We start from the raw sequence: 21,144 nt of genomic DNA, 5'->3' as shown, positions 1-21,144 counted from the left end.
GCGTCTGGGCAAGGAGTTTACCTGGTTTATTACTTTCCCCGTATCTCCGAGCTCGGATCGGGGCAGCCATATACTGTACTTCCCTTGCAACAAGTTTATTAAAGTCTGCCAGTGTCGTGTGGATATGTAGAAGGGCCTCCTTACTGTGCGTACAGGTGTATTCGAACTCCAGGAGCTCGAGTTTGGCTTTTGTGACATCCAGCTCTTGTCTAACTGTTTTAAGTAAACCTGTGGTTTTACCCATAATTGCACCCCGAACCCAAACCTTAAATGTTTCCCATAACGTGGCGCGCCGTTTTACCGACCCCTCGTTTAGTTGAACAAATTCCTCCATTTCGATACGCAATGATTCGCAGACATTCGGGTCTCTAAGTAGGGCAGGGGGCATTCTCCAGCGTTTGGCCCTGGGGACAGCCTCATCAACCCTCAGGGTGAGTGATACAGGGGAGTGATCCGAGAGGGTACGGGGATACATTTCACAATGATGGACCATATTCACAAGTGTAGAGCTCACTAACAGTAATCAATTCGAGACTGAGTCATGTACTGATGAATAAAATGTGAAGGGCTGCTCTAGGGGGTGTAATTCTCGCCAGATGTCTACCATAGTCATTTGTTGCATTATTTGTCGTATGGCTAGAGCGGCTCGGTTTAAGGGTCTGTGGGTCGTTGTAGATCTATCGAGTGATGTGTCAAGGATTGTATTGAAATCTCCCCCCCCCAGACCACCGCGCTGTCTCCAGCTTCAATCAAAATATCATATATGGCATTATAGAATTCAGGGTCGTCAATATTGGGGCCGTACGTGTTAACCAGGACCATATTTCGCCCTGCCAGCTCACCCCATACAACACATATCTTCCCTGTTGATCGATCCTAACGTCCTGAGTGCGGAAGTTCATTTTCGGGTGTATTAAGGTGAGGACACCTCTAGATTGAGAGGAGTATTCGGTATAATATCTCAGAGGGCCCCACCTAGACAGGAAATTGGAGCAGACCTGCCCAAGTGCGTGTCTCCTGCAACAGTATAATCTGGGGTCTATGTCTGGTAATATATGCTGCGATTTTTCTAGATTTAATTGGGTTGTTTAAGCCTTGTATGTTCCATGAAAGGAGTTTAATACTCACACCCTCGTCACTCAGCACCACAGTACAATGTCAATGTCAATGAATGAAGTAGTTCGCCCGTGCCACAAACCATAACTGTCGTGCCTGCCGTAACCTGACTCTGCATTTTAAAACATTTGCCAACTGTGGCAACAACTCATGCCCTTCTCCAACCCCCACCCTCACCATCAACCCCAACCCGATGATGTATCCCTTCCCCCATCACCTGTGGAACGTTCCTGAGGGTAGCTGGTCGCAGTCGCCAGGCCTCCATCAGTAGAGGCTCACGATCCCAACTTTTCCAATACAACTGGGGCCGTTATACCCTAGAGGGTCAGCCACATAACTTAAACAGGATGCTTCAATAGTCTCGATTCAGTCTGCTGAGTTCGGGATGTCATCCCCCATCATGGGGGCCCATTTCGGTCTCGCGGATGATCTTCCGATGGCATGGGAATGGACGACTCAATATACGAAATGGCGTCCGCCGGGTTCTCAAAGAATTGCGATCTGCCTCCATGTTGGATCCGCAATTTTGCCGGGAAGATGAGGGCATACGGAATAGGGCGCAATCTCAAGAGCTTTTTGGCCTGTTCGTAGGATCTGCGCTGGGTCTGGACGCTCGTCGAAAAATCAGGATATATGTGGACTTTGTTGCCTTCGTAATGCATAGAGCCCTTTTCCCTGGACAGCCTGAGCACCGTGTCCCTGTCCCTATAATTGAGGAGACGGACAATGATCGTGCACGGTGGTGCCCCAGGCTTGGGAGGTGCCGCAAGTGTACGGTGAGCCCTCTCAACCAGAAAGTGGTCGGAGAAGGATTCTGTTCCAAGAAGGGTTTTCAGCAGGGCCTCTACCTGCCTCTCCATCGGGCCCTTGCAGAAGGATTCTGGAACGCCGACAACACGGATATTGTTTCTCCTGGATCTAGATTCAAGGTCCTCGCATTTTGCTTGAGTGTTGCGTAGTTCACCTTTAAGCTGTGCTATGTCGCGGCCATGTTGTGTTATCGCATCCTCGTTAGTACTGATTCTGCTTTCGGCCTCTGTAATGCGAGAACTTTCCTTGTCCACTCTGGCCTTGAGGGAGCTGATGTTCGAAACAATATCGTCTAGCTTTACGTTCACAGCTAGGAAGCCGTTCTGCTCCATGGTCATAAGATGGTCTTCTCTGGCGTCCTGCCCCGTCTCCACTAGTGTGTCATTTTTAATGGTTGTAGCTGCCGGTGCCCCCTGAGGTTGGGAGCTGGCAAAGGAGTCCATCGGGCCAGTTTTCTTCCCTCCTGCGCTTTTCTTATCGTATCGGCCCATGAGCCGTCCTTGCAGAGCAAGGCCCGATGCCGTGGGCCAGGTCAAAGTCACACGATGGTATAGTGTCGTCCGTGCAGTTGGTTCTGTTATAGTATGCGATGAGTGCCGGTATATCAACTCATAAAAACCGAAGAAGTCGGTGTTGCATGGGTTCTGTTCTAGCATGCGGCAATGTTCCCTTGTATCCTGCCTGATGATGTAGGCCGAAGGTGAATCCCAGATGAATCCCAGGTAGGGGTTATGTCAGTTATAGGAACTGCCAGCCAAAATATCTTGGTGGGTCTGGGGGTGAGCCGGGGCGCCTCTGAACGCACCTGTTCTTACATATGGAGGGCCATCCCCACTCACGCCAGCCGCAAGCCTCTCAACGACCCACCAACGGATTACTGGCAGTGTCGGGTCACCTTCAGCGCTCATCTATGGCAATCAGTGTCCAGCCACTTGTGGCGCAGTTAGTGAGCCAAGTTGCTGCGGATCAAATACCGATGGTGCAGGTCTGCTAAAGGATCAGTAGAGTTGTACAGGCCTCCTACCAGCGACCAAAGAAAGCCAGGGGCAGCACCCACAAGTTAACAGCACGGAGGTTGGCCGGTATAATATAGCGCAAGGTCCCCCTCTGCGGATGTATCGTGCTCTCCCAGCAGGATATTAATGCTGTACATACGTTTCGGTGTAGCTTGGTCTGTGCGTTTTCAAGCCCCTCGCCTGCTTCCATAGCACCAGTCAGAACAGAGCTAGCTGGAGCCCGGAGTGGGGGACGGCCCGGCCGTTGTACGGGAGGTGGGCGGTAGCGGCAGCCAATTTTTGTTTGCGGGGTCTCTGCACCCACACACACGGTCCGCCTGCAGGCCTACGCACCAAGGAAGCGCCGCCGGGAACAGCCGCCAGGATCAGCGCCCCTCCCCCACACGGCCCTCCAGCGTCCGCAGAGCCTCGGTCTGGCGTGTGACTCTTCCAGTTCTCAGAGGAGGCTTGTAGTCAGCCGAGCGGCCGCTTAGCGAAACGAAGCTCCGAACTCAGCCGTGTCTCCGCGGTTTCGCACAGGATTTGCACACAACGTGCAGTAGGGGTGCCGGCATCAGCAGACGTAGTCGTATCCTATCTTCACGGCCCCAAACAGGATTAATTTATGGTAAGGATGTTCCCGGGATCGGAGCACTCCGATCAGGCGGCCATTTTAGTTGCGCGCAACAGCACCCCCCCCCCCCAAAGGCTTTCATAATTTACCTGGGCTCCTGCTTTGTCTCTTCCCTGCCCCTCCCCTTCTTCCGTAAATCAATCGATTTGTTTCCTTCTACTGCGTCAACTAGGCCAGAAGCCTTCAGTTTGTTTCTCCCTATTTTGTAGATACGGGCCCCTCTATACCACCATACTACTTTCACTCTTATCAAGGGCCCCAATTCTAACCTCTTTCACATTCTTGAGATCCCACGCCATCTCCTCTTTTTGTGACTGTCTGAATGGCTCTTCCAACTTTGATCACCATGGCTTCTTTTTCTTCAGGGTTTCTGTTGCTTTCCCTTCTTTTAGCAGTGGTAACAGCCATAGCTTTCACCCTCAAAACTGCCTTGTAGTCTTGTCACCGTACTTGTTTTGACTCCTGTCTCCTTGTTACACCAAAAATACTGCTTTGTTTCCTCCTTCAGCTGCCTCATGTGTCCGTCTTGTAGGCGCTCAGCCTCAAGGTCCATCTCGATATGTGTATCAGAGTCCTGATTTTTTATGCCAGTGGTGTATGGTCTGAAATGTCCCAGGGTAAATAGTCCACCACCTCTACATTGTCCGCCATGTCTTTTAGTGCAAAGACGTAGTCTATCCTAGCGAAGCCGAGTAGAATCAAAATTTGCTCTTCATTGGGTACCCCTCCCTTCAGGGATTCACCAGCCCCATTGCACCCAGGAAGCTTCTTAGTTTCATATCTTTGTTCTCCCCCTGTGTAGTACCCTTCCACCAGTAAAAAGATGGTGTAACCACTTCATTACAATCCCCTGAAAACACAATCAAACGTGGTTGTCCCTCCATCATCCTCTTCTTACCCTCTTCCAGTGCATCTTGCAGCCATGCAGGTGGGGAGTAAACATTAATGAAGTAAATAGTGTCTCTTCCTAAGCATCCTTCATTCCCCACTACTCTCCCCCTCTGTCCTGGAACGTTCTGGTAACTTGGAATTCTAAGGACTTTTTCGTGAGTATCGCCACTTCCCTGGAACCCCTTGTGTAAACCTTGCATGAACCACACATTTGTACAATCCCCTCTCCAATATTTTGCATGTTTCTCCCAGGAGGGGAGCCACATCCGGCTAACGTCTCCCAAGTATTGGAAGGCTTCGCTCCTCTTGAGTTTGTCATTAATAGCCGGTCAGATAGCACAGCGAGTATAGCGCTTGCTTTGACATCCATGCAGAGCCTGCCCACGCAGGTTCGAATCCCGGCAGGGCCAAACTCAGCCTTTCATCCTTTCCGAGGTTGATAAATGAGCACCACACACCATGGGTAATAAGCAGTTATATTTAAAAAAAATGCAATAAAAATCCACATTAATCCAATTCACCTTCCATGATACCTTATCACACCTAAACTATCCATTTGTATACTTTCAACGTCTATGCCGTTGTATTGTTCGATTTCTCATAGCTCTCACGTGTCTCATCCCCATCCATCTTCTGAATCCATGCTGATAGCCAACAGAACTCTCAACCTCAGTTCCCCTCTCCCCTCGACATCCTTCCCATACGTTTCCCCCAACTGTGAAGTATCTGTCACCCTTATAACTGTCACAAAACCAAACAAACTATCCCTCTGTATCTAGGTTCCCCCCTGAGTCTACCTCTAAGACCACCTGCCCCTCCCCCACTATCATTTCAGCTTAAGAGACCTGCTCCATCCTCATCCTCACCCCCACCAATTCTGAAGCATCAGCAGCCGAAAACATCTACTCTGCGGGCAGGCCCATTCACCACTCATAGCTACCTTCATCCTGTAATCTCTTAGGATCACCGTCAATCTCCCCAGTCTCCCACATCACCACCAGTGACCCCCCATCTGGGGACTACGGGATCGCGACTCCTGTTCCATGAGTTGCAGTTAAGTTCAGCAAAGTGTCCTGTCTTTCCCCCACCTCGATTCTGTATACTTCGTCCAGCTTTCTGTGATGTGCTTTGCCACTCTTCCTCGTTTTCGGCCAGTGTAATCTTTCCACTACCCTCTCCAGTGTGGTATGGGCGGTTCTTCCTCCCTGAGGGTCCTGAGATCTGTAGCTCTCTAGTCTCCATCCAGTCCCAGACTTCCCGTGGCTCCTGGAACATTCAGAATCCCTCCCCATCATATCTCTGTTTCGCCCAGGAAAATCTGCATCTATTTGACGTGGTTATTACACAGGATTCTCTTAACATCCCTGAAGGACCTCCTCACCCTCTGCATCTGCTTGGTATAGTCCGGGAAGATTATCATGTTGGCACTCTTCATTTTTGAACGCTCTTCTGTTTCTGAGGACTTGTAATATAATGTCTCTATCCCTGCAGTTGAACAATTTGGCCACCACTGGTCGTGGAGGAGCCCCTGGTGGGGGTGGTCTTTCTGGGACTGTATGACCTTCAAGTGCAATGAAATTGGTTAAGCCTTTCGGCCGCACGGCCTCCGTTCATCCATTTCTCCAAGAACAGTTCCATTGCCTCCCCTTAACTCTCTCAGGGAGACCCACAATCCTGATGTTTGCTTTTCAGGATCTCTCTTCTGAGTCTTTCACCCTTTCCTCCAAATGTCTGTGTCCTCCAGTTGGCTGATCCTCATCAGCTTCCTCACTTTTTCTGACACCATGCTCAGGTCTGCTCTGAGCAGGGGCACTTCCACGCTCACCTGTCCTATCTTCTCTTCTACATTCTTTCTGGAGTCCGTCACCACTTTCAACACTTGCGTCATTGTGGGCTCTTCTTCCTCTACATTAGGCATGCATCTGTCGTCCGGCTGGTTATAGTGTGTGGAATAGCTGGAGACGGACGTCAGCGCTTTCCTTTCGGTTACACAGAGCGTTCCCTAGAGTGTCACGGCAGCGGTCTAGTGTTTCTGCAACATCCCCTGCAGCTCATGGTCTGTCTTGCGGCATTGACGTCACACGTAAGTGGCCAACACTTCATAGGTAAGCAAGGACACTTATCTGGTAAGGCGCATTGCAACTTCTTGTTGCCTTGCGCTACCTTGTTCTTCACTGTTCCTCTGCTTCTTGCTGCCTTCTTTTCTGTTAGTCGTCCTCTCTCGGCTCTTGCCTTCCTGCTACTTACTGTTGTCTTGTTCTGATCCACTGAGTGCTGCCCGCTGTTCAATGCGCTACTGTTAGCACATTTGAGAATTCTCCCTAATTCCCTTCACCGAGAGACCCCCAGCAACTTTGCTGGATTTTTAGGACTTGATTTATTTACCTGGAAAGAGTGCGAGTCTTTTTTTCCCACTCATGTATTTTGATGTGTGTTTTACTCTTGTGTTCTTTGATCATGGAGTTTTAGATAACTCCATAGGCATCCTATTTTCATGTGTGTTACACCGCACCCTCAGTGCTGTAACACAGGGAAGCTTTTTGGGCTGTCCTAGGTTTAAATACCTTCTCTGGTAGAAACTGTTTCCCAGAGAATGTAAGGTTAAATTGACTTTACTAGTCTTTTTAAATTCCTAGACCCAGCACACACTATCTTCCTATAGAGTGCTGGAGGGGTTACCTAGTATCCCCTGTGTCTAAAAACTCAAGTAGCAGTCAAATGCTACCCTTTCCTATCGAAATGGCTGGTGGCAGTGGTTTTACAATGAACTACCATGATTTTTCCCGACCGCGAACACCGGTAGCTAAAAATCGCGGTAGCCATGTTTTTCAAGATGGCGCCTTAATGGCTCCTTTAAGCCCCTTTGTTTAAACGGGTCCCGGCCTTCTTTTTTCGCCATTTCTTTTTGGAAAGGTCCTTCTACAGTTTGTCTCTGCGCGCCAAACTAGGTTTGGTCCCTTTGTTTCTATGCCTTTGGCGGGCTTCAGGACCGAAGACCGCCTCTGGCGCCTGAGTGTCTGGGGTGGGCAGGAAATGAGGGAGGTGCCCGAAACTCCCTGTGCTTAGTCTCCTAGATGTGATTGGCTGGCTGACTGTCCGGCAAGGACAACCACCCTGCTGGGTGAGTGGCAGCTACGCTGGAATGAATGGGAGAAAACTGTTTAAAAGGCGAGTCTCTTGGACTGAAAGGCAGTCGACCACTGGAACGAAAGAACCGCAGACGAGCTGGAAGAGCATGGCTGCTGCAACTACTGGACTGTTGGTTAGCCCGGTGGAGCACTGCTGCAGGTCCGAATCGCCAAGTTCACCTCGACTGAGAAGCCCTTTCAAGGACGACTTCTTCTTTTGAGTTGGTGGGACCAATCAACTCGTAAGCCCACCTGGATTACATTCTCAAGGCTGGTTAGGATTAACCAGGGAGAGGGATACCAGCTTGTCCGCTTCAATCTACAGTTACTGGAACTGAAGTGACTCCCTCTCGTTTGCTTTTTTGACGATCCCGTGCAGTGACCACTTAAGAGTAATGGTCGGGTGGGTGACCAGCAACTGACACAAGACCAGAGACTGGAGAGGGGCACGAGTCTATGAGCTCCACCAGACAAGCCCTTCATATGCCAAGGGCGATACCTGTAGGAACATGGACGCTATCTATTTGTGGATGCCAGTGAGGCCCATAGCGGTTGGTTTCAGAGAGACCCGAAGACAACGCCGGTACAAACTGGCTGAGAGAACTGCGAGCTTTGTATGTAAAGGCTTGAAAAGCAAGGGAACGTAAGGGAAGCCTACATGCTCACGGGCCCGCAGAAATATTGTTAAAGGAACATGAATATTATATACTGAGACTGGAATAGCCCACAAGGCTATTGGGAAACTGAGTGAGAGGAAGGTGAATGTTTGGCAGCAAAATTTGCCAAGTGCATAAGGCCACAGATAGCGTACAAGCCGGTAACCTAAGTTAAATATCATCATTGTGACACAAGACACATACCCGAGAAGCACAGGTCTTTGGGGTAATCCCTGTGCCATGAAGGTGGCAGAGAGCTAAGTGTCTTGTCGAGTAATCCTGGCGGGATGTGGACATTTGAAACAAAACAGGAGGGAAAAGAAAGCAACAGTTTTTTCTTTGAAAAGGGGAACCGTGAAACCCATATTGAAGATAATTATAATGTATAACCAGTCGGTCTCTGTGAAGACTGGAAAGACAATATTCTAGTGTTCTAAAGGAACTTTGAGACTGAGAACAAGTTCATTAAAAGTCGGGCCAGGCAGAAGTCTGTATCAAGGCTAGTGTGCAAGCCTCCCCTTTTTTCCATTTAGTTAGGCGTTTTAAGTGGTAGGGCCAGTTAGTTGTTTAAGGTACGAAGGAGACTTTTTACTTTGAACTTGGAATTTCCCTCATAGCTATCGGGCAAGTTGGGAGTTTTTCTTTTTTATTTAAATCTTCATTAACTATGACCCAATGTAGTCTGAGTCCTTCTGGTTCACCACAACTCCCTTTTCCATCTCTTAATCTTCTTTTTGCTCACTTTAAAAAAAAAAAAAAGAAAAGTGAACCTTCCTTTTGCTCTCAAGTAGTTAGTCTCCTTAAGCTGCAACTTGATAAGCCAATTGCCCATATACATGGTGGGTACTGGGTCACAATCCATTCTAAAAAGCGTTCATCCCTGTCATTTTGTTTTATGGTCTTTCTTTGTATCTCTGTTAGGGGGCTTTACAAAAGTCTTGTTTGAGACAGCACTTGGGAAAGCCCACCTTGCGTGAACGGGGTTATACTACTTGAGTTTAGCCTAAACCACACAAGTGTTTGGTAGAATGGTGAGCAGCCAGGCTTAGTCTGAGGATGGAGGGCTGTAGTGAGGTACAGAGAACTCGGCGGATACACTTAGTCCAAGCTAACACAAATACACTTGGAAGTTACATAAACAGGTTATTTATTATATTTACACTAATGCACACTGTTGTAACTTTCAAGTAAGTAATATAACACAGTAAAACAATAGAACACTTCCAATATTCTTTGGGCAGTCAAACCCCAGTTGTAGTCAGAGTAGCTTTTTCAGTAACAAATCACATAGTAAAACCATTTGAAACCGATATGCAAACTTTTCCCAACTCTTAGAATGTTTGGTAACTTTGTTCCAGCCTGAGTCCAACCCTATTTTATGACAGCCTCACAATGTTCAGAGGGTCCACTGAGCCATCAGTGACCCGGGGCTGGGCAGAAAAGGCAGGAAAACAGAGTAGAAGGTTCAGAGTGGCGAAGTCTAACAGGATCTCTTCTTGGTTTTGCAGGCAAGTAAAAGTTGGGTTTCACAAGTCAAGGAAATCGAGATGTTTCCTTAGTTGACCCAAGGACCAATGTCCAAAGGCAGAACGAGAGTACAATGGGTTGTCCACCCCAATGTAAGCCTATGGATGTCTGGAGGCATGCAAGATGCATGCCATCTGCAGCCTACAGAATCAAGCAAGCAGTCTCCAGGTAGGTTTTACCAGGAGCAGGGCTGTACCTTCTAGAGAAGAATCCATTTTTGCAGGATGGTTCCAGTGGTGAGACAACAGACCCGGTCACAAGTTTCTCTGTCTTGATGACAGAAGAAAGGGACTTTGGTATATTAGGCGACAGCTCTCGTGCAGACGGTTGCCTTGCAAAGGATCTTCGCGGTTCTGGCTGGTTGGCTTACTTTTCAGGCTTGGGTGAAGGATGGTTGTCTCCTTTTCTCGGTCCTGGTTTCATGTGAGGGGACTTTGGGGAGCTGGCTTGAGTCACTGCAGGTTTAGGAGGATGGCCACAAAGTTCAATGGCGAAACGACACTTCAGGCAACAATGCACAGTGATGCAGCACAGGTCCCCGGGCAAGGGTGAATTACAGGCTGTGGAGGTTGCAGCTCTTCCAGGGATGGCGCAAATTGGAGTTAGTCTTGGGATTGGTTAGGCCCACCAGTCCAAGTGAGGAAGTCGTTGTGTTCGGATCTTCCCTGTTGCTTAGAAGTTGGTCGGGAAAGCAGCGTTTACTCTGCAAGCTGCGGCGGTCACCGGAAGTTGCTAGCAGCATTCTTCTTCTGAATATTCTTTTCTAGTGGTCGACTAAGTTTCAGCTGCAGGACCTTGGAATTTATCCAGGAATGCCAGCTGAGTCCGCCAATCATGAGCTATGCACCATTAACTCTTAGGGGGGGTGGTTGTCCAATAGGGACAGCCTGCCTCCCAGTCGCGACTATTTTTAGTCAGGCACACTGCAGGACAAAGGACAGGGGAGTTTTGGTCACCTCCCCCATTTCATCTCCTGTCAGTCACTCAGAAGCTTTTCTGTATTTCCTTGGTAAGCCTGGCGAAGACCAAGGGACTAGAGAATCCTCTCACCCAGAAAGGTAAAAGAAGACCTCAGAAAGAACAAGTCTTCTTTAGTGCTTAAAGTATAGCCACTACTTTGGGTAAATGGTCTCCTATGTTTTCTATACCTTAGCTGCGTAGATGGTTTGCAGCAAAAGTCCACAAAGTCATGTAAAAAGGTACACTGCCAGCAGCCTGAACAGAGAGCTAGTCACAGTAACCAAAAAGTTACTGGAGCGTCGAGAAAAGAGATACATTTGTCTCTACTCAGTACTGCACACAGGGTGGTGTGAGCTGATCGCGCAAAAGAAAAACAGGTAGGATAAAAAGTATCCCCTGCCTTGGTAACAGTGCGTTAACCAAGGGAAAATAAATAAACTGAGTGAAAGCTCTAGGAACTCCGAGCAACACTGTACAAACAGTGGTGTGTTGCGCTTTAGTAAAATTCAGATGCCAGAAAAGTTGGAGGAAAGCATGACTCCAAAAAGAAATACCAAAGTGAGGTAAAAAGGGTTCCCAAAAGCAGAGTAAAAGAATGAACAAGTTTGGAAAAAAGGTTCCCACTCAGGAATACTAGTCTAAAATACAGTGGCCTAGCACAACGTGCTGGGGGAACTCTCCAGTGGAGAGAATTTCATACAAAAAGGAAATCTACTCTAAAAGTCAGTGGCTGACGGACCGTTATATGCGAAGATGTGTATAGAAATTTGCCTAGAAACTGCAGGTTTCAGAATCCCAGCCCAATTGCTGACAAGATGACAGCATAAAGTTCTCATACCAAAAGACATTTGTCAGGAAAGGCCTCATGTATCTATGCATAGCTGCTGGCCAAATGTATTTGTTCAGACTTCATCTCTGTGCTTCTGTGCCCCCCACCCCCCTTATTTTTGTGAGCTTTGGCTGAAAATGCAAAACAGCTACAGGTGTATTGTTTGTAATTTATAAGGAAGGTAAGAATGTTATAAGACATCCTGTATGGGACGGCATGACCCAGTCTTCTTGGTAGTGCTGAGGGATTTCCATCGTTGAAGTGGCCTTCTGACCTTGACCCAAGTTCTGAAGCAGCATGTTCATTTTGCTATATGTTTCATGGATTCTTGTTCAATTCATATTGCTTTGTTTACTGCTAGCTGATCAGTATTCCTAGCCTTGTGAATCTATAAAAGACCAATGCCGAAGAAGACTCAATTCCCTCTCAGTGCTTCATTATTGGTGTTTTAGAAGTTAACCACCTTCTCCTCATTGTTCTGTAGAATTTGAGGAGAGCGCCCAGACACCTGGATTAACTGCCTGGCAGTGAGTGGTTACAGTTTGGATACCTTTGTGGTGCTTGAATTCTTTAGGTGGCGCACACCTATTTTGCAAACGTTTTTGGTTACTAGTATAACAGATGGGGAATAATCACATTTAGCAAATCTATAAAATACATGAATAGCACTTACAGGTTGGGCTCCAGGAATGAGTTTGTGGTGGCCTATAGCTTCTAATCTGTTACTGCCCGTTTTGTTTTTGATTGTTAATTTGCCTAAATTTAGGGAGTAAAACAAGACAAGTCAGTTGCTTCGTTGTTTCCCTTCTCGACAAATGATTTTATAATTGTGACTTGCGTACACAGTTAAAACCCAATGGGTAAATTAGTTTGCTCTTTACGAAGCCTGTACGTGCATTAGTGTAGCAGTTTTCTGAAATGGGGAAAGAGAGCAAAACAATAGATTGTATGTATTGTCCCAAGAGATGCAAGCAGTTTCATGGGTTTCAATGTTCTGATAAATGTGTGAACGCTTCCAGTGCACCTACAGTCTCCTCTACACCAGCACCTGAGCAGGAAAGAGATGGAGAGCAAGTACAAATGCTATGCAATGAAGCATATGTACAGTGCCAAACCCCTCCGTAGTAAGTGCCGGTACGTTGTCTGTGAAAATGAAGAATTGTGCCTTTGCCCAAGGGAAACCATACTGCAGTCTGTGGAGGAAGGAGAAATGGAATCTGGGCAACAAGTGGGGTGGAGAGAAGCAGGCATAGGATAGGGAGGCATAAAGGCTAGAAAAAATCCACTACTGCAAGCTATCAAAGGTGTAGTACTGATGAATTGGCATATTTTGAAAACCGTACAAACACAATTCTGCGATCATAAGCAGATTAACAATTTAAGCATATATGCAACATGAGTAATGCTACACTAAGTTTTAATGGAGCCCAGAACATAAAGAAGTCCTGCAACTATTGAAAACTATAAAAGGGGTCAACTAATATGAAGAATGCACCTGTGGCCATTTCGTAAATCTAAGAGCTTGCAAGAGTTGGTGAATGCCTGAAACATGACCCGTACCAAATAAGTCAACAATTATCTCCTAAAAAAGGCATTAGGATGTAGAAGATTGTGCGAATGTAACTGTGAAATGTCCACACAAGAGGGTACATTTAAGGACTTGTTAAATGAAAGGTAATTCTGTGATTATGCAGTTCTTTGCTTAGATCACCCTCTGACGCAATGCGAGTCTGGTTTTTGTTTTTGGACCCTACATTAGTATAGTTTGTGTAACGCATTCAGACGAAGTTGATATTCTTTTTTTAAATAATTGCTGCTTGTTAATTTAGCAAATTTCACACTTCGCCAAATCCCCTTTTTAAGGTATTATTTCTCATTGATCTACCAGAAGATATTATAGAGGTCCAAATGTATGCCCTCAATATTGGTAGAGTTTCATACATCATTTCTTATCTTGTGCTGCCTTACTCTGCTTTTAATGCAAATGTCACTGATCCACTGAATGAGTAACTAATGTGTATGGCAAAGTTTTCACTTTTAAGTTCTGTTTCTTAGCAAGCTGTTCTCATTTCTTTTGTTTCAGGGTGTACTCAATGTTAACAAACACAGAGCACAGCTGGAGGCCTTTGTTCGCCTAGAGGGTTCGAGCAGCAAAGAATCTGGTAATTTGCACATGGGCAAGTGGATGGTTGGATGCAGAAGTGCAATGGCAATAGGTTTTTTAAATGTAGTTAATTAAGGTAACAGGTGCCACCCGCACAGGAGGACATACTCTTGATGCGATCTTCAGCTCCAACAACCTCGTCTCTGGGCTCCTCCCTTGACCGCTCATATGGACGGACCATGCAGCCGTCATCTTTTTTCTCCTGTCACCAACCCTTCCTCTTTGAATGACAAACACCGACCATCGCCCATGTCCTGTTTTGGAATAAGGTCATAATAACCCCAGACCTGGCGACTCCCTGCTCTCCGCCTTCCCCTCGTTGCCAGTCGAAGGAGGACCACCTTCCCTCTGCCACTTATTGCTCTCCAACACTCTCCTACCTCTCGCCCCCTCAATATCTACACCCTTCAGACAGGGCTCCTTGCCCAGGTGGTTCACCACCCTCCCTAAATCTCTCAAAACCCGCAACCACTCCCTTGAACGTAGCTGAAATCAGTAAGGCCAAAAAAACCTTTCACAAGAACAGAATCTCTAACGCCTGTAACAATAACAAGGAGCTCCACAAGATTATCACTGAATGAATTGCTCCCCTCTGCACTTCTCCTCCCACACACGTCTCCAATCTCTTTGCAAAGCCTTCTCTCTCACTTGCCATGCAAGACAGCTACTCCATCATCAGACTCAATAGAGATTCTAACTGAGCCAAAGGCGGAGGCCTCGCCTTTATATTTAAAACGGCATTAGCACTTAGACCTATCTCTAACCAAACATTCCCTTCAGCCGAACTACTGTCCATCAAATTAACTATTTCAGCCTCCCGCACCGCTACCATCCACTTCATCCAAAGACCACCAGGGCCTGTATCCACATTTGAAGAGGATATCGCCCTCCTCCTGTCCGCCAACACCAAGCCAGGATCTAAAATTATTTTACTTGGTGACTTCAATCTCTGGTTCCAAGACCCCAAAGACCTTAAAGCCACTACCCTTCCCAGCTCTATCACTGAACTAGGTTTCACACACCGAATCTCAGAACCTACCCACAACAAAGGCAGGATTCTAGAATGCCTTGTTGACCTTAACTGCAACGTAGACATCCTTTCCAAACAGCCTTGTTCTGGACAGACCATCACCATATATATTTCATTATAAAGGATGAAGGTAACCAGAACAACACTCACAACCTCGCCCCTTCTATTCAAACTAGGAACTCGCGCAACATAACAGTAGAAAAGCTGCTCCCTCTTCTTCAATCAATTATTCAATGCCTCAAACGCAAAACACTCAGACCCTACGATTTAGTAGACTTATTTAACCAACTCTACTCAACGCTATAAACACCATTTCCCCACTTAGACCGCACAAAGCCAAACCACTCGCCCACTTAAACTCATGGTTCACTCCACGCCTCAGAGATCTGCGCAAAGCTAAAAGAAGTGCAGAAGCACTCTGGAAAAGCCACTCTACAGCCTCTAATAAAGAAAACTTCTGATCGACCTCCCTAACCTACAAAGAAGCAATCCTACAATCGAAAAAAGAAACCTACAATGCCTGCATTGTGCAAGTCAACTACAATACGAAGGAACTCTTTAAAGTACTCGGAGAGCTGGAATCACAGCACCTCCACCAGTTACTTGTATCAAAGACGCCTCTTGGTGTTCCAACATTCAGGCAGCCACTGACGTCATTTGGGGGTCGCCAGAGGTCGAAACTGCGACCTCTGTGTCCGTGGCCGCGACCTCTGTGGTCTAGCTTGCGACCTCTGTATATTCTTTAAAAAAAAAAAGCTCCAACTCCTCTCGAGAATCAGCGGAGTGGATGGTGAGCTTCACTGCTGGCTGAAAGTGCATGTTGCTGAGTGACCTGCAACTGCCTTCACCACTACCGTGGTGCCGGCCGACCCAGACCCCTGCTGCCAAATTTCTTTAGAAGGGTGCAGGCAACAAGTGTCGGCCTGGCGCCACTCAATGAATAAACATCCCTGCCCTGACCGTGACCCTGCAACAATTAAACTCCTGAGAGGGGAGATGTGAATTCTGGTCTGTGCGCAGATATTCACAAAAAAGGGTCATTTAATTGAGCACGGATGGACTTGCAATGAATTTCCTTTGTATTACGAGAGTAGGTGTGCACATAACGTCCAGGCAGAGCGAGGACACACGGCATGCTGCAGCAGGCATCGTTAACTCAGGAAGTACGCTGGTTGCTATTTTTTTTTTAAAACTTTTAAATCAATATGTGAGGTTGTTGCTTTTTATCATCCCTACAGCCACACGCAGACAGCTGCTTCGAAAATGCAGTAGCTACCCCCAAATAGCGCTGCTGGTTAGCAATGCCCAGTGGGAAAAAAAGGGTTTGCAGTCGTATGGGAATTTTAATTTAAATGTCTCCATTATTACGCACCCTTGAAGCCGTAGGCAGCAAACGCTGTCTGCCAGTCGGATCATATAAACAACATGTGGGGCTGTCTATTCCAGTGGGATGCAGGCAAACAACCAGATCTCCCACTCCTGTGTGCCCAACCAGTGCACACTCAGCAAATGGGGATTGCACTGCATGCAGGACAAAGTGTTTCATACATTTGCTTTGACCGATTTATTTTAATTTGCATTTTTATTTCTTTTTGTGAAGTCTTGTGTGTGTGAAAATCTTCTTGAAATGGGGCGCAATAGATTTGGGGTGCGATTGGAAGTGTGCTGGTCCATGCCCCTTATAGGATGGGCAGCCACGTGCGAAGTGGTGGTGATGGACTATTCAGTGCTCTGTCAGGTGACAAGGTTTGAGGTTGAGTGCATCGTGCAGTGTTAGTGTAGGCTTGGAAAAGTCAGTCAGCATTGGAGGGTTGCACACGTGCCTTTAGCGCTGTCATCGACACATAGTCTACTCTAGCGCCTCGAATGCTGTAAAGTGTGCCTTTCAAGTGTTAGATGGCACGATGGGCAAAAGGTGAAGGTTCACATCTGATCTTTGAAACATTAGGTGCAATGCACTCGCCCACACGCGCCTTATTTTACCACCAAAAGCCAGGATATCTCTGTGCTACTGTAAATTCTTTAATACACTGTGTTATGAACCCTCCCAATGGTATGTAGTTTGCCAAACTCTGAAGCCTGAAAAGTAGATCCACACAGGCTTGACATGTGGCCAACTTTGCACCAGAGCTACAGATGAACTGGCCTGCTGTTAAATCTCAGTTAGCAGTTTAATGGTAGCCATTACAGAGTGTAATATGCTTTCTGACTTTGAGAACATTCAGACATGTAATTGTTCATTTTACTATAGCCGGTAAGATGGCTCAGTGGGTTGAACGTTCGTTGCTGCAATGTGTGTGTCTCTGCAGGTCGCAGGTTCAAATCCCAGCAAGGCCAACTCAGCCTTTCATCCTTCTGAGGTCGATACATGAAACAGGTTGGGTGATATTGTATGTCTATTTGTTCTATCTTAAGGTAAGTGCTATATAATAACACATCCTCGATTGGCCTTGGACCTCTGCTTGCATTCACAGTAATTTGGTAATATGGGCCGCTACACACTAATATTAACGATACATATGGTGATCCATTCTTGTATGAAATGTACATCACATTACTGTGATATCGTAACCATATATTTCACAGTGTACTTAGGAACAATGCTATGTGATGCCACTTCCTGTTTTGTCAAGGGGTGAAAGGTCGTGTTCCATCGCTTCCCGCGATGTGACTTCAGGTTGGGGTCAAATGACATCAGTTCCTGTGATGTAATCAGAGGTCAAGGGTCGTGGGATGTCACTTCCGCTGCCCCTGGCATTTTGGTGAAATGACGTCCCTGCAGGCAGCGCTACTAAACAAAATAACCATGCTACAAAATAAAATGGAGTCAAAAAAACTCCTAATCCTAGACTCCGCCCTTAAGCCTACGACCTCCACGCCAGTCACCAAATCATGCAAACCCTTCAACTTCTCGCCTCTCACCATTAAAAAGGTAGAGGACAACATTTCCAAACTAAAACGCACAAGATGCCAGGGAGACATCTGCCCGGCGCCCAACATCAAGGAGGCTGCCAAAGAACTTGCGCCCTTTGTCACATCTCTCATCATGTCCTTCGAAACAGGCATACTTCCCAATAACCTCAAAGACGCCTGGTTCCTCCCGCTACTCAAAAAGCCAACTCTAGACCCTGCTATCCCCACGAACGATAGGCCCATCACCACCGTCCTGTTTCTTCTGAAAATGATTTAATGAGCGTCTTATCTTCAAAATAAGGAGCATCTAGAAGTTAACAACCTTCCTGGCCTCAGGCAATCTGGCTTCAGGGCGAGGCGTGGGACAAAACCGCCCTTATTGACTTAAAGACTTGAATTGAAGAGCTCAACGGCAAACTAGCCCTCCTCCTACTCCTAGATCTGTCGTCAGCGTTTGGCTTAGTAGACCATAAAGTCCTCTGCTCGCATCTCACGTCAGCTGCTCTTTTCTCTCACAAAGCTACAACGTGGACACAATCCTTTTTAGACAACAGTTCTATGAGAGTTTTCTCTCAAACAGCCTCAGCCAACCCTGTGCCAGTCACTTGTGGTGTCCCACAAGGCTCTTGTATTTCTCCTACCCTTTATAATGTATTCACAAAGCCTTTGTTCAATGACCTTGACAATCTGGGTGTCACCTACACTATGCAGATGACACCCAGATACTCATACCTGTCACCGGTCACTACGACAGACGCTAAATTGCTGAATTATAGCTACAGCATCATCCAAGCCTGGATGGCTAAACACAGATTCTGTCTCAATGACGAAAAGACAGAGTTCCTCCTCTTAGGATCCAAGCCTAAACTTAACAAACTAAGTAAACCGTTTGACGCCTTTAGCATCGATGGCAATTCTATCAAAGTCTCTAAAGATGTGAAAGGTCTTGCCATACACATTGACTCATCTTTTAACTTAACAAGACAGGTGAACGCATCAGCCTCAGATACAGCTTAAACCTGCAAGCTAATTATTGCATGCAGACCTTTTCTCTCGACACCCAACTGCATCGCCAGAGCGTTGGTACTGTTTAAGTTAGAGTGTGTTACAGTAATCTATCTTGGAACCAGCTACAAAACTTGAGAAAAATGTAAGTTCTTCAAAACAACGCTATCGGAGCTGCTCTAAAAATCCCTAGATGACATCATATGTTGGAGATCAGACGCAACCTGAACTGGCCTTTGGTCATACAATGAATAGCCTACAAAACTCTCTCTCTGACCCACAAATGCCTCACCAACCAAGCTCCTACCTACCAAAAACTTTGCTTGCAATACCTCAGACCACCCCATGGGGTTGGTGCAGGCACACTGCCTCAAAGTAACCTCCTTCAAATTGCAAAGTTCAGGAGGGAGTAGTTTCCCGGTACTCGCAGCCAAGTTATGGAACTCGCTACCCTCCTCACTAAGATCTGAGATTGTTTTTTCCGCCCAGATAACTGGTCGCCCTATAGCAGAGCTGTTATGTAAGAGACATTGTTTATCTTAAACCCACTTGTCGGTTATTCCCCCTTTAAGTCACTTTGACGGCAGGAACAACTTCGACGAAGACAGCAGGGGATTTGTCTACAGCGGTGGATTTCGGCGCCCAAGATCCGGTGGCTGAAGCTTCCACATTGCCGGGCCCTCTGGCCGGCCTTCACAGTAGGGAGAGTGGGGTCGGGGTGGCCATATTTTCGTACCCTCCTCCCGCACCGCCACACTCGCCAAAAGTGACGGGGCCACCTCTGATGACCAAACATCCGGTGCGGATGTGATAGACCTTGAGGCGGACACTTCTAGGTCCGCCACGCCCGTCCACGACCCTTCAAGGCCTGACACTAGTCTCGCTTCAGGGACAGCACCCGGCGACAGTGGCGTACAAAGAACGCATTACACTAAACGCACAGCCCCACCACCTATTTCGACTGGTACGTCGAAAAAGGTGCAAGCGTCAGCAGGGCCGTCGAAAATTTCGGCGGATTCCTCTGATCGTTCAGATCAACAGCCTTCCCCGCATCTGCAGCAGCGTTTTGCAACTGGGCATTCCAAAACAAACAAGGGCACTACCACTAAATCGGGTTTACACGTCGAAGAGCAGAATTTTGACGGTTCCGAAAGGCCCGGTAGGCCCAAAATCTACGACTAGGCCTCAAGGCGAGAAACGTACTGCTAGGCCCTCTAACGTCGCGGTAAGCGGTAGATCTACCGATAGACCTTTGGACCCACTAACTGATGCCGATTCAGCAGTAATTGAACACAGTATCGCAAGAATTACTTTGGCGGTTGGGCTTATACCTATTCTGTCAAAAAACATGGGGCAAGCCGCGGACAAATCTATAGATACGCCATGGTGCCCCGATTCTCGCAAGACCAACGAGCACAGTCACGAGCCTCTTTCCAACACCCTGAGTGAAAAATTTCGGCGTCAAGGGGCGGAAAATGACGTTTTTCCACCCGCAGCCCCCTCTGGTGCCTCTAAGTGGACAAGGGAGAAATTTGAAGGGTGCATGGATCGTCTTGAAAAATTCATACATTTTTCTTAACATCCTTCCCCGAAAAGATCTCTTGAGGAACCTAATCTTAAATCGGCTTCACATTTCCAAGAAGGTCAGCCCTCGGCCCTCCTCCATCCTGAAGACATCGTTCAGATGGATACTTATCAGGGCATTTACTGGTCCTTCCTGCAGGGCTACAATGAGGACCAGTTAGATGCGGACAAATGGGAAGAAACCCAGAAAGTGGGGACGGACCCATAGACGCTCCCCCCTACAAGATCAGTACACTGATATTCTGTACCTGGATTCTCCCCCGGCTCGCCAGGCCTCGCCTGTAGACGACCAAAGGGCCTTCAGTGCCATGTTAAGAAAGGCAGCAGATCACTTCCAAATCACTACTCAAGAAGCGGTACCCGAGCAGGGATTTGTAGAAGACATTCTCAAGGCGAAACCCCCCTGAAGCCAGGCCAGATTACGGATGCGCCCACTACAGGAATTCCTCGATGCCCATTGGGTGCAGGTGTCCAGAGGCTATCGGGACAAAATTGTGCTCTATAAGGAGTTCTATCAAGCAATAAGTTGGCGGGCGTGCACTCCCACATCGCCGGAGGCACAGACTTCCTGAACCCCCTGTACCAGGCGACAATCACGATGGGCGCTTCCCTGGAAGGATTGGGAGCCCACACCGGATATCTTCACGCCAGAGGTTTATGGCTGCCGGAAGAGAACACACTACACATCAACATCCGGGAACTACAGGCAGTGTTTTGGGCCCTCGGGTCCTTTCTGCCGTCCCTCAAGGGCAAAGTGGTGAGGGTCTTCACGGACAATACCACCACAATGTTTTACATCTGGAAGCAGGGGGGCACCAGATCTCCGGCACTCTCCAGAGGCACAGGAAATGTGGCACTGGACCGTCGCCCAGGGGATGTTCCTCATCCCGTTACTCCTGGTA

The 21,144-nt window shown here is 47.4% G+C and overlaps 1 protein-coding gene across 4 annotated transcripts in view; it reads left to right on the top strand.

Moving 5' to 3' along the window:
- DIS3L (DIS3 like exosome 3'-5' exoribonuclease) overlaps positions 1-21,144 on the top strand; it is a 1,101,103-nt gene that overhangs the window by 373,481 nt on the left and 706,478 nt on the right. For all 4 annotated transcript variants that reach the window (XM_069624265.1, XM_069624266.1, XM_069624267.1 and 1 more), the window contains one exon: positions 13,630-13,708. In XM_069624265.1, the coding sequence (XP_069480366.1) occupies positions 13,630-13,708 (79 nt within the window). The remainder of the gene's footprint in view (positions 1-13,629; positions 13,709-21,144) is intronic.

The sequence above is a fragment of the Ambystoma mexicanum genome, chromosome 11 (assembly GCF_040938575.1).
Source record: "Ambystoma mexicanum isolate Mex_15411 chromosome 11, UKY_AmexF1_1, whole genome shotgun sequence".
Classification (NCBI taxonomy): Eukaryota; Metazoa; Chordata; class Amphibia; order Caudata; family Ambystomatidae; genus Ambystoma; species Ambystoma mexicanum.
Note: the sequence above shows the minus strand (reverse complement) of the source record. Positions and strands in the feature narration are given on the sequence as shown.